Below are 14,003 nucleotides of genomic sequence, written 5' to 3' on the forward strand. Positions count from 1 at the left end.
AAGTAACATTGCATAGACTGAACAGGTTATAGTTAAGAACATATATGTCTATACATAAACCTATGCGATGACAATTGTGAAGAAGGAGACCATGAATGGGAAGGAGCGCAGGGAGGGGTCTCTAGGAAGGTTTGGAGGGAGGAAAGGAAAGGGAGAGATGTAATTACAATCACAAAAAGTCATGTATTTACTATTATTTAAATGCAACATTTTGCATCCTATGTACAATTACACACACACACACACACACACACACACACCCCTAGTCAGTCCTCTTGCTAGTGCTTTCCATATTGATATCTTAGGGGGAATGCCCTCTGCCACAGGGATCATAATCATATAGTAAAAACCGATCCTAGCTTTCCCAGCTCCCAGAGCTTTTGGACCACCTTGCTCGGTGTTCCGCCAAGGAAGCCCTGACGTCTCTATTTACAGCAGGTTGTCAGCGCAGCCAAGTTCATGGAGCCATTCAACATGTCACTAGGAACAGCTTCAGTTATTCTTGTGACAGCATTAAGTTTCATGAGTGTGTCCCTCCAGGTCTTGTGAAAGCTGGTCTGTGTACCTTCCACCTCAGCCCACACACCTCACGATGGGCTCCACATGGCTTCCCTAGCTCTTGCCAGCACGGCCTGCTCAGCTCTGCCAGAGGATTCTCGTGGTTCATTCAGGCTGACTCTTCTCAGAGCTGGTGACAGCTGGGCGCTACCCTTGTTAACACGCGAGACCCTTGATCACAGCTGTGGAGCATGCTGTCGTCAGGGAGAACACGCTCTGTGGGACCGCTTCACCAGTCTTCACAGGAAGCAAGACTGGAAGCTGAGTCTTAAGGACTGCGGTTTTATTAGGGAGTATAACCCCAGAGAGGAGGAGGGGAAGAGGGGAGGGAAGCCGTGAAGGGAGGGGACCAGACAGGATGTGACAGGGCCGAGGTCTTTTCTGTGAACTTCATCGGCAAACCTTTGTACTTATCCACTGTGACACATACCCTGCGTCTCAGGACCATTTCTTCAGGGTAGGAAGGGGACAGAACCTGTCTTCCATTGACTAAAAAGAGGGCACCCCAGAAGGCCCTCTTTTGTGTTGGACTGGGATATGGCTACGAGGTGTTCCGTGACTTTGGTGGTTAACTTTGAAGGTAGGAAAGGAGAGTCCCACAGAGGGAGGTGAGGTATGCGCTTGGTCACAGCCCTCCTCAGCTGCAACAAGAGCGATCTGAGCTCTACAGGCCCCTGAGATGTGTGGCAGTCAAATCACCGTGGCAGATCCCCAGTGCAGACAGCGTAGGGCAAAGGGTTCCTTTAGCTCTTGGATTTAGAAATGTCAGTTTTCCGTCCTTGAGCTTGTTCTTGGAGTGCTGATGGGAGAACGCTCTGGCGGCAAGAATGGGGCCAGTTAAGTTACCTCAGGGCAGAATGGAAGTGGAAGATAGGGGCGGGGTGGAAGGAGAGGGAGAGGGACTCCCTGAGGGGCCCCAGTGACCTACTTCACCTAGTTATATCCGGTATCCTAAAGTCCCAGGGCCTCCTAGAACAGCGCCATCAGGGGAGGACCGAGGTTTTAATACATGAGCCTTTGGGGGAGATATCATGTCTAAATTATAGTAAGCTATCTGCTGGAATTCAGTGTCCCTACCCTCATCTAAGCCTACTCTCCCTTAACCTTTGGGATCTAAAGTCTCATTGGTAGGTAGTGAGATGGCTCGGTAATTAAGGGTGCTTGGTGCCAAGGCCGACAACCCGAGTCGGATCCCCAGAAACCACGTGATGGAAGGGGAGAACTGACTCGCAGGGACGTTCTCTCACGTCAGCGTATACATCCCTCTCCCTCCCGTCCACAAGGAAAAGAAAGAAAGTCCTCTGTGAGTCGTTATTAACAAAATAAGTCCACTCTTTAGGCTCTCGGAGCGGACCTGTTTTCTCTGGGATTGGCGACCGTCACAGTTTCTGTGTGCAGAGGAATGACATGAACGCGCCAGTCGCCTCTTACTCAAACCACAGGGGGCTGTAGCTTTGCTGCTAGCCTCAGCTTCACAGCTATGCCCAGGGATCCCATCTCTCACCACCTTCCAGAATGTCTCCTTGTACTTGCTGCGTGTTGGAATTGGACTTTCTCTGCTCGGCGAAATCACTTGCCACCCATCTATTAATAACTTCACGATTTCCAAAATTTGGCTATTCTTTTCTTCATCGTTTTTGTTTTTCTTTATGAATCCATACCATAACACAAAATACTATTATTTTTCATCTTGTGGGAATTCAGGAGAGAATGGAATTAAACTATGTGTCCAGTCAATGCTATTTTACTTGGACATCTTTATTTTATTTACAGAAAAATAATGCTGTAAAAATATTATTAGGCATTAGCCGGGCGGTGATGGCGCATGCCTTTAATCCCAGCACTCGGGAGGCAGAGGCAGGCATATTTCTGTGAGTTTGAGACCAGTCTGGTCTACAAGAGCTAGTTCCAGGACAGGCTTCAAAGCTTCAGAGAAACCCTGTCTTGAAAAACCAAAAAAAAAAAAAATTATTAGGCAGCTCCCCTCTCTTGGACTGACTGACTTAGAGAATAGCCGTCAATAAAAGACATCGCCTTTGTCATGCGCTTGCAGTTTGAACAGACAGCATTGGGTACTTACGGAAATAAACCTTGACAGGCTCTATGAAGGAAAAATTCTCCGATGGGGAACATGAATATTTACAGTACAGATTCTATTAGAATCTTCCAAAGGGCCGTCCTCAGTATCGGAAGAAACTTTTTAGGACAATTGCCACAGTTCTGAGGATACACACTGTCAACAGTGACTCACTCCATTAACTACCCAGAGAGTGCGCACTCCAGTAACGAAAGATAGAATTAAACAGTCGGAGTCACGTTTCAGAATTTCCTGGCAAGATACACACGGCTATTGGTACTAAATGAGCACCCTCATCATAACCATAAATCATCAGCTGGACACTTGCCAGGGGAGAATGAATTGCTTTATTCCTTTTTTTGTTTTTGGAGAGAGAGAAAGGGAAGGAGAGAGCAGGTGTGCATGTGTGTGTATGTGTGCATACGTTTACATGTGTGAGTATGGTTATGTGTGCCACAGACAAGGTGTGGAGGGCAGATGACAGCCTTGGGTTGGTTCTCATCTTCCACCATATCGGTGGTACCACTGTGTAGACCAGGCTAGCTTCCTGTGAGTTTCTGGGGAGTCCCTTGTCTTGGCACCCCATCTCACCTCAGCAGCACTGGGTTTGCAGTTGTGCAATGTCACATAGCCAGCTTTCCGGGGCTTCTGGGGTTTCCAACTCAGGTCTCAGAGGCACGTGCTTTCGCTCCCCGAGCCCTCTCCCCAACAGTTAGCCTTTATTATTTTATTTCTATGAACAAACTTTTATCTACCACCTACTGAATGCATAGACTAGTACTTCCTGTATCAGACACTCGCTGTTAAAAGTTATCCAACGAACATGTCCTGGGTCAAAATGCTTCTTAAATGCTAAACAGTATTTTATGTAGTTTGGATGACGTTGGAGGGATCAGAATGCTAAATACTATATGAAGATGGGGGATACTTCTGGCCTGACTGTGCAGGAGAATTTAAATATTTCCTATTTCCACTTCCACAAAACAAAGCAGCCTGACTTCAGGCTAATAGGATTTGCTGTAACAAGAGTTGCCTGGAAATGTCTCTGTTCTTTACGTTATAGATAGATGTGAGGGGAGAGCTCTGAGACTGTCGGTAGCCTCGTAGTTCCCACAGAAAAACCACGAACGTCCTTGTTTTGCTTTTATTCTCTCCTCCTCTTGACGTGGTGGTTTTAAAATCAGAGATGGATGGGCTGATGAGATGGCTCAGCGGGGAAATGTGCTGGTCCCTCAACTCTGGTGACCTGAGTTAGAGTCCTTAGTACCTGTGTGGGGGAAGGAGTGGCGTGACTTCCACAAGCTGTCTTCCGCCACCCACGTGTACACTGTGGCGTCCCCTACCCTCCCTAAGCAAATACTTGTTTAAAAAATTAAATCATAGAACATCCCTGTGGCTACTGAACCTTACATTTCCGTTCGACTCATTTTCTATTTCTCAATAAAATCACCATAGTGATCGCCTACTTTGGCCAGTATCCACTGTGTTTTTAGCATGTTACTGGCCATCATCTTAAATGCCCTCCGTGAGGCTGTCAATGTCTGACTCATCTCCGGGTTTGTTTCCATTCATTTCCTTTTCTCTTGATAATGCTTACTTAGCTACTGTCTTACTTTTCATGTGTCCCACGGGCCTTGACTGATTGTTGGCGCTGCAAGCAACAGGACAGACATGGAGGTCGTCTACCATTCGTATCTGAAAGTGGACATGTTTCTGTCACCGTCTGGCTTCCGTCAGTCTAGCTAAGAGTGGAGCTGAATTTTGCTTTTGCGTTTGTTCCCTTGCCCCAGTGCTGCAGATCACCCTCTGGCTTCTGTATGTATTAGACAAGTACTCCACCACTGAGCAGCTCTTCTAGACCACTGTTGCTTGCTTTTAATTAGCCACAGGCTTCAATGTTTTCCCTCTTGCCATATAGTAAACTGCTGCTGTGCATTATGATGTGGTAGGCTCGTGGTGGGGCATGCTGGATTTTTTTTTTTTTTTTTGGAAGCCCTAAACTCAGGCCAGCTCTCATTTCCTCGATCTAGGGGTAAGCTGTGTAGATTTTCATGATTCTCCTTCCCATGACAGATTATACTTTGTATTTCTGGGCAATTTGGATGGGAGAATTCCATGACCCTCACCAATAGCAGGCGACTTTTAGTATCACTGTGGCCTGCTGGTCACAAAATCATTTCTAGACTTTCCACAATCATTAGAAAGATGATATTTTTGGTTTTGTTTTCTCCACGGAGGTAGATCTAGGGGTAGAAGGAGTTTCTTAGAATCGCTTAGTGACACTAGATGGTTTTCCTTATGAGAAAAGAACCTGGGATTCTTGAATGCTCACCGTTCTTACATTGTACCAAAGAGGGGGACCCTCTGTGTTTTCTGCTCTGTGTTTTCATTCCTCCTTGGTGTTTCGTGGAAGCTCACAGAGAAGAACAGTGAGCACCTTTGAGCTTTATTTGCACTGGGGCTTCCAGCTGTCCCACACTGTATGGTAGAGCATTCTTGACCTTTAGGAATTTGGGGAAATGTTGGCTGATTCCTCGTTACCTGTGTGGTAGCCACCCCTTTCCAGTCTCGTGCCCAACGCTACAGTTCACACTTTTTTTTTTCTTGGGAAGGGATTCTCACTCTTGGCGGTTCAGCTCCTAACAGACTGGAAGAGTTCAGAAGCGTAGGACTTGGAATCACTTAACCTAGGAGACCTATTCTCTTTGGAAGCACAGTTTTTGAAAACCATATTTTAGAAACAGCTGGCTTTTCTACTCAAGTCCTCAGCTGGAAGGAGGTGCGGAAACTTAGTTATTTCTAAAAATGCCATAGCCGTTTCATCAAACACACTTCAGGTCGTGTCGTGAAAGGTTCCTGGTAGACCCTTAGGCAGCCACAGTGCGTTTCTTGGGTCTCTTCTCTCTGTAGTGTTACCTGCAGATGGAACCTAACACTACAGCATCCACTAGAACCTTCTCTTGAGTGGCAGAAGAATGCTTTTATTGCTGACGGCCTCATATAAACATCTGTGGAGGGTCCTGATGGAGGAGGACTCCCAGACGTGGACAAACACAGTTACTAGCTGGCTGATGGTTCAGACTGTCCTTGTCTCCAGCGCATTCCCAGTACCAGTGATTCCATGACTTTTTAAAGACAGCTAGGTTATCTTCCATCAGTCGGGACAGGTGTGTGGTGTTTTGTATGCATCCCAAGTTGCCCCTTGGTGGTCAGTTCTTAACTACCTGCTCCTGGTTCTTCCACTGCTGAGAATGTGAACCACTGTTTCTGGTTTTCACTTTGGTATCCTCTTGTGGAATCTTCTTTATCTCCTGCCCAGGGGTACCCCAACACAATGCATGGTCAAAGCAACCCCACTTTGGAGTCTAAGACTGAGCATTTCTTCACAGCCTGCAGTTTGGGTCTCTGTGCTCGGAAATGCCTCAGTAAAGAACTCTTGATGCGGTGTTGTGGGGTTGGGCCAAGAGTTAGGGATTTGGGAGAGGCGGCTGATTGTCAAAATGGCAACTTACAACATTCAGTTGCTAACATTTCAGAAAGCGGTCTTTAAACTGTGTGTGACGGTTTAGTTAAAAAAGAAATCTGAAGAGAAACTAAAAGGTAAACTGGAAGCAGTAGGCGCTCTTCTGGCCCTTCTCGCCACATGGCTGGCACAAACTCACAGCTGAACCCAGCTAGTAAATTCAGCTAGCTGTCTCCTCTCTCACACACGCATCTTGAATCTTAGGGTCCACAAACAGCATTTAACTGACACAAAGTTTAAAACCGCCAGAAACACAGTAATGATTCTTTTCTTCCTCCCCTGGTCCGAGGGAAAGAAGTGCAGTTTTCATGTCTACTCTAATAAAAGCTAAGTCAGAGACACAATGTGACTGACTGTCCCCCATCTCTTTTGTCTGCCTTTGCCCCTTATTCCGAAGCTCCAATCTCCCTCCCCGTACTCTGGTTTTGTTAAAAGCCCCCCCCCCCCCCATTCCCTTCTGGTCTCTAGTTCTTTGTCTAAGCAGATGGGCTGGGAAAGCACTAAGGTTAGGGCATACCTCACTGGAGACAGATATGGTGCACCAGTAACAGTGCCAAAACTAATAGAAACCAAACTTAAGAGGAGAATTGGGGGAGGGCTTGCCTTCCCAAGTAAACTAATTCAGACTTCCCTTGATGGACATGTCAGATGTTAAAAACAAGCTGTTCACCTTTGTCCCCTCTCTCCCTCAGAGTAGGCACCCCAGTGTCTTCGCCTATGTTTCCTGTGGGCAGTTTAAGGAAAAGAAAAAATATTGACCTAACCATGGGTAGCGTCAAAATTGCTATTCTATTTCTAAGTGTGGTCTACTGCTCTGCTTTCTAAGTTTGAGATACATTAGGATTATAATAATTATAAACCTGATACATTACTGTTATTTTTATGCTGAATAACTTATTTTTAGAAAAAGATACTTCTGCCTATAGGTGAAAGCATCAAATAATCCTAAACAATTTAAGACAAAGCCACCCTTCACAATCGTGCTGTGGGTACTGTCGCTTCCCGCACTGGATGTGGGGATGTGGTGTGTCAGCCCGCGGTAGCTTCCATAGCCTCGTAGGAATTCCGTCCTTTCCCGTGTTGACACTGCTTTGTGGTTCTCTCGCTTTGCTCCCTCATTTTGGTCGATCACAGCCTCCAGTGGCTTCCTGACAGCTGTGTGGGACATCTTTATTATCCTCTAATGTGTATGACATAGCTTAGCCAAATATAAACGATGGAAACATCAGTTTTCCTGGGAATTTTAAGGTATTTTGCCATTGCCTTTAATAATGTTTCTCTTGAACGAGTTTTATTCACAGAAGAGTTACAATGAAAAGCAACTGTCTGTAACCCCTTTAAACCCTTTCCCTAGCCTTTCCTAATGCTAACATTTTATATACATTAAGAAATTACTATTGGTACATCACTACTAAGTGAATTACAGATTCCAGGCATATTTCACTATAGAGAAACTTGTTTTTTTTTTTTTGTTTGTTTGTTTTAAATCTCTCCAGCTATTTGGAATTGATAGTTGGAGAAAGAGAAAATCACCTTTCTCTAACAGAGTTGTATGTCAGCCACACTCCAGGGCAGGTTGCATGCCCTGGAGTCATTGACTAACACAAATCAGGCTGTTTAGTTTTTTGCTCAACATAATATTTTTATTAATTATTGATTAGGAATTTCATACAATTCAGCCCAATCACACTCACTTCTCGTTCCCCCAGGTCACCCTCCCATCTTTGTGTTCCCCTCCCCCAAAAAACATAAAAAGGAAAAAAATACAGCAATCCAATTTGCGTTGTCTATGCACTCATTGGAACATGGTCAAGCTCCCAGTGGCCAGTCCCTTAAGGATAACTGAGTCTTTTCAGCTCCATATAGGTTTTCTGTTGGTTGGTTGGTTGGTTGGTTGGTTGGTTTTTGGCAGGCAAGCCAGGAGGGGTCTGGGGATCCTGGGGTTGTGTATTACAGAATAGGCAAGGAAGCTATGTGCCTATTTGTGATTTTTTTTTTTTAAGAGTTAGAAAGAACATGAACTTTCATGTGTGTGGGGGTTGATGATGAGGAGGGGAAAGCATATGATTACTTAGTCCCCAGTTGGTGGAATTATTTGGGAAGAATTAGGAGGCGTGACATTATTGGAGGAGGTGTGTCACTGGGGGTAGGCTTTGAGGTAGCAAAAGAATCACACCATTCCCAGTGTGTCCTCTCTGCCTCCTACTTGTAGGTGAGGATGTGAGCATTCAGCTGTTCCTCTTGCTGCGTCTTTACAATCAAAGACTCTAACCCTCTGGAACTATAAAGCCAATTAAACACTTCTTTCTCTATAAGTAGCCTTTATCATGGGGTTTTGTTACAGCAATAGAAAAGTAACATTAAATCAAAATATCAAGAACTATATTAATCACATTAAAAAGCTTTCCTGTGCAGAGGAGGATTCGGGCATTGACCTACAGGATAAAAATATTTAAATAAGTCAACAAGCAGGAGAGGGAAGAGGACACTGGGAAGAACTGGGATCCATCTTAGGTGTGCTGATACATTGACTTGGGACTGTACTTAGAATGCCACTTCCGGGCTCTATAAAATATGGCGGTTGTATTTGTTTCATTTGATTGCCAGGAGAATTAAGTGAGACTATCTCAGCTGGGACCTGGTAGTGTCCAGTGCATGGAACAGTCTCAATAAATGTTGTACTTTCCTTATGGACACTTCAACCATATAACTGCCGTGACTGGAGGGAAAGTATTTACTTTATAGAAAGTGTGCTGTGTCCCCCTATTGGTGGTGGGAATATGGGGACTGCATTTCCTTACTGTATGTTTTAAATTCCTTTTCTCCTTCTTTCAATGCAGGGCTTACCACCCAAACAGTGGAGGGCAGACGTTAGCCACCTGAGTTGCCCAGAGCCTAGCCTGTTCGCCTTCTCATCCCCAGTCGCTCCGGCCCTGCGTGGGAGATCGTTGAGAGAGCTGTGGCTCCCCAGCTTTCGGCAGTCTAAGAGAGAAGCCCAGGCCCTAAGGTGGCTGGTGGATAGGAATCAAAACTTTTCGTCTGAAGAGTTTTGGGCCCTGGTCTTCAAGGACTAGTTTTACACGGTACTAGAATGACAGAATTAGACTAATTTTCTTGGATGCCTTAATATTTGGAGATAATAGCCATTCCGTTGAGTATCCTTTAGAACAAGAATTAATTGTAGCCGTTCTCACAAAGAGCCCTGTCAAATAATAGCTGTGAATTACTTTTAGAGGTTGCCTCTATATTTTTATACTAAAAAAAAAAGAATTAGACTTTTTTGGTTGCCTTCGGTCTCTGCGCTTGGACCCATGTGCTCACCGTCTTCTGTGGAGACTAACTTAAGGTCAAGTGCTCTCCTGGCTGCAGATATAGCTGTGGAAGGGTGATCCTCACCTCCCTGTCAGCAGCTCGTTGGTGTTTGGCAAGCCGGTTTCTTGGTGCGGAGAATGAATGAAGCGCATTAGAACTTGGCAATGAGAGATTCCATCTGTTCTCAGGGATGGGAGTAAGAAAAGCTGTGTTAGGCATCTCTGTCCTCCCAGTACAAGGGATATATCTTCCTTCGTCTTACACCCCCAAGCCACCTCACTAGTGAAGGGGCTCTAGTTGGCCCGAGCACAGCACTCATGACTCAGGCAGGCCTTGCCCGTCCCCTGTTCCCTCCGTCTTGCTAAACTGTTAGGTTATGTTTGTAAAGCTAGCCACCAAGGTCTCTTCCCTTATTTGGCCACTTCTTGCCCCTGAGGATGACCACCGAGGCCCAGCTATCGAAGTTTTAAAGTCCAACAATCAAAAGCCTCCTTTTGGTTGCCCCAGTTAACATGCTCAACCAAAGTTAAACATCTTGTTCTAACATAGGTGTCTCCCCTTTTCCTTTATAAACTGCCATTTATCTGTGGGTCTCCTCTCTATCGAGAGGCATTCTGTCCCACTGTGGCAAAGGTCCCTTCCCTCTCATCCTCTGGTCCTCTGTCTCCTGTCCTTGTCTTTTATTTCCTGTTCTTTGTCTCTCTGGGTAAAGTCAATCTCCTTTGTGCTGAGAACTTGGCCTTGGGCTGTCTCGTGCCCACTTCGATGTCCTTTCAACCAGCCTATCTGTATTCTCTTCACCGGTGGCCTCCTGATTTATCTCTGAAGTACAATTTTCTCTAAAGATGTGTCTCCTCCTAGTTTTTCTATCTGTGAGATGTCACTAATTATTTCTTATACCATGGAGCGGGGGAGGAAGAGATGTCCGGTTCACGGCAAAGAGCCATTTGTTTTGGTCCAGGTGGTGGAAGTGAATGCCCTGGGCTCTCCTCTGGGGTGAATCTGATTGTCATGAGCACGGTGTATTCATCCTATCATCGTAGGCAGTTTGTCTGCTGTTGAGCATTGCTGGTTTCTAATGCGGTCAGAGAACGTTCGGCCATATTGTCTGGTTACCTACTGGTGCGCTCTGAAAACAAAGAGAAATAACACTGGCGTTCAATCCATTAGCTGGGAAGGAGACTGCTGGTTTACTTAAAAGCCTGTTAATAACTGTTGTGTTGACGTCTGTGTTCTTAACTGTGGAAATACATACACCATTGCTCTCGAGTTCTGACTGCCAGCCTGTAAAAAATGAGGAAAAAAAGCAGCATAGTCTTTTTTTTTAAAGATTTATTTATTATGTATATACAGTGTTACGTCTGCTTGTATGCCTGCAGGTCAGACAAGGGCACCAGATCTCATACAGATGGTTGTGAACCACCATGTGGTTGCTGGGAATTGAACTCAGGACCTTTGGAAGAGCAGGCACTACTCTTAACTGTGAGCCATCCCTCCATCCCCAAACAGCACTTTCTTGATGAGTAGTAGGGTCCCCTTGCTGGTGGAAAAACCTGTCTGTGGAGAGATTCTCCTCAACTCTACATCTGTCGTTAGTTCAACATGATTTTTTTGTTTTTGTTTTTTAAGACAGGGTTTCTCTGTGTAACAGCCCTTGCTGTCCTGAATTCAACATGATTTTAGGCAAGTCTTTTAACCTCCCTGGACCTTGGGTTTTGGATCTTAAGAAGTGACTGAACTTCTTAAGGTTCACTTAAGGTTCTCAACTTCTTGAGGTTGTAACATTCTTTAATTCCTCATGAAAATTTAAGATGTTTAATTTTATAGGTACTTTTACTAATGTGGGAATAAACTGGCTTAGATGTGTGTTTTTCAAGAGAACTTTATTCTTTGGAGAATGGAGCATATGTATTTTACACAGTATTAGGACTGAAAGGGATTTTCTCCCATTTTATGTAATGACATCAAAGCAGCGAGGTCTGAAACGGGTTGTTGGTGTAAGGTCAGGCTTTAAAGTGTATACTGGATGAAGTGCAATTCTTCTGAATCCTCAGAAATGGTCTACAAAAGGATTTATGCCTTTGACAAAATAATGTAGTAGCTTTACCTTCTCTCCATAAATGTCTAAAACAAATGCTGAGTACTTCATGTGTGTCTTAAATCTCAATATTTCAGGTGGTTATTAACATTGTGAGAACTTCAAATATGATGCATGTGTGATGAGAATGATTCTCCCTCCACCTTTCCCAGTGTCCCTGCAATGTCCACTCCTCCCAACTTTGTCTTTTAAAAATACATTAGAACGCATGAAATCTAGTCAGTTCTGCTCATATGTGCACGGGGGAGGGGCCATACACTGACTCATAGGAGCATTGCCAGTGGCCACATTCTCCCTTGGAAATAGCTCCTCTGTAAATAGCCTGGAGATCATCTTTCCCACTTTTGCAGGGACTTTGACTGACATGATCTAATGCTGGTCTTGTCCAGGTACCATGGGCTGCTGTGAGTTCATCCATGTGATAGCATTGCCATGTCCAGAGGACAGCATTTCACAACAACACTCCTTCCTGCCTTCTGGCTTTTGCATCCTTTCTAGCCCATTTTCCTCAGTGTTTCCCGAGCCTTGACTCACGTATGGAGAGCTGCACAACTGGCCAGCAGGCTTAAATAAAAGGCGGAGCAGCTCTCTAGTGACTGCTGCCCACTGTAAAAGGAAGTTTCCTCTACTCAGGTTCTGTTATAGATATAAGCATTGAGTTTGTGTTGGGTTGGCCAGTTAGTCCTGGGCATGGGGCCTACCCTGAAGTGTGGTTGATATACCCAGTGAGATTGCATTGGAGAAAATTGCTAATTTTTCCTTTGCCAGCAGTTATAAATTAAACATAGCTTCTAGGTTAGTAGGTAGGAGCCTGTGTACACTTCCCCTGCTCAGTGCTGTTGTACATGTACTTATTGGTGCTGGACACCCCACGTTCACTTATTCTCTGTATTTTGACCTTCATGGATCTTTAGAGTAGCCTTCTATGATGAGCCCCACCCCCAATGATGAGAATTACCATTATCTGTGGGTATAAGAGTAAAAGTTAGAATACAGTTAGAAGCTGTGTTGATCTAGCAAGATGGGAGTAGTGAGTTCTTCTCTAGGTTCAGTGCCATCTCCAGATGTGGGTCATTGGCATGAGGTTCTTAAGTCCAGCTAGTTTCCACCAAGATATAAGTGCCACTATTGCGTGTTCCAGGCCTTCTTGCTCCATCATACTTCTTTTCCAGAGTTCCATAACAAAATTCTGCCTAAACTTCATTGGAGTGTCTCTCTTAAGAATTTTTAAATGAAATGAAGTTTTTGGATTATGCTAGACCATCCTCATTTGTGGAAGATGGAAAAGAGAAAATTCCATGGGATTAAAAGCTACAGTACAGGAAAAAGAAGCAGTTTGGTACTCTGTCCATAAAACAAAACCATCATAGTATCTTTATTCATGTAAAACCTCTGGCTGAACTCATAGCCCTTTAACTGGAGATTATTCTAGCTGTCAGACACAAAGAGGCGTTTCTTTGTGCCGTGGATAGTAGTTAGAGCAGAAAGCCATAGCTGGTCAAAGTGCAGAGGATGAGTGTCGGGAGAGCTCAGCTCCACATGGGACATGTACCTCACACCCTTCCCCAAGGCTCAGGGACCATTGAGGAAGAGGAGGCAGAAACCATGTAAGAAGTGGAGGTCAGGGAGGACTGGAGTGAAATGATGTCCTCTGGATATTACAGCCTGCTGCATGCATGAACTCGCAGAAGCTCTGGTTGCCGGCACAAGATCAAGTCTGGCGTGGGAATGAATTCTTGAACCCTGACCAGCAATCAAGGAGCTGTGGACAGGAGATGTATTCTAGGGAAGGGAGAGTCAGTTTTCTTCAATGGTATAGCTGCTGGCAGGTTAGCCATGCTCATGTTGCTCATCCCATACCCAGGAATGTATGGATAGCACTAATTGGATTCTCTGGGCTATTAAAAAAAATGACATGTGGGACATAGGAGGTCAGGTGTATTTGGGAAAATATAGGGACAGGACTTGTGAGTAAATATTATTGAAACACATTGTTTGAAGTTCTCAAAGAATTAAAAATACTATTTTTAATGGAGTACATTTCAATGAAAATAAATGTGGTACCATAGGACTCTTACATACAGATTTGAGACTTAAATGCTTTGAGACTAATTTTTGATACTTAGCATATGCTTCTCTTGTCTTCAGGTTTTTCTTAATAAGATGCCTTCTTGCTTCAGACAATTGTGTGAGAAATGTCTCCTAATATAGCAGGGCTCTGCTATAAATAAGAGCTGCCCTCTGAATGCCTAAGTGTACTTTGCCTGTGTTTGCGCTAACGTGCCACATTTCTCTCTGTGAGCTGCCGCAAGGGGTCGCAATAAATGTTATGCAATAGTCTCTTCAGTGCCTCAGTGTATTGGATTGTTCACAAGGACAAAGCTTCAAAGCAGTAGAGTCAAGTGGACAGAAAACCTACCAGAATTTTTTATGAA

General features: G+C 44.6%; 1 protein-coding gene across 2 annotated transcripts in view; it reads left to right on the forward strand.

Moving 5' to 3' along the window:
- Fut10 (fucosyltransferase 10) overlaps positions 1-13,643 on the forward strand; it is a 64,463-nt gene extending 50,820 nt beyond the window's left edge. For both annotated transcript variants that reach the window (XM_050146839.1, XM_050146840.1), the window contains one exon: positions 8,999-13,643. In XM_050146839.1, coding sequence (XP_050002796.1) covers positions 8,999-9,232 — 234 coding nt within the window. In that variant the 3' untranslated portion in view covers positions 9,233-13,643. The remainder of the gene's footprint in view (positions 1-8,998) is intronic.
- Positions 13,644-14,003: the final 360 nt, after the last annotated feature.

The sequence above is a fragment of the Alexandromys fortis genome, unplaced genomic scaffold (assembly GCF_014885135.2).
Source record: "Alexandromys fortis isolate MF-2015 unplaced genomic scaffold, M_Fortis_MF-2015_v1.1 scaffold_55, whole genome shotgun sequence".
NCBI classification, from domain to species: domain Eukaryota; kingdom Metazoa; phylum Chordata; class Mammalia; order Rodentia; family Cricetidae; genus Alexandromys; species Alexandromys fortis.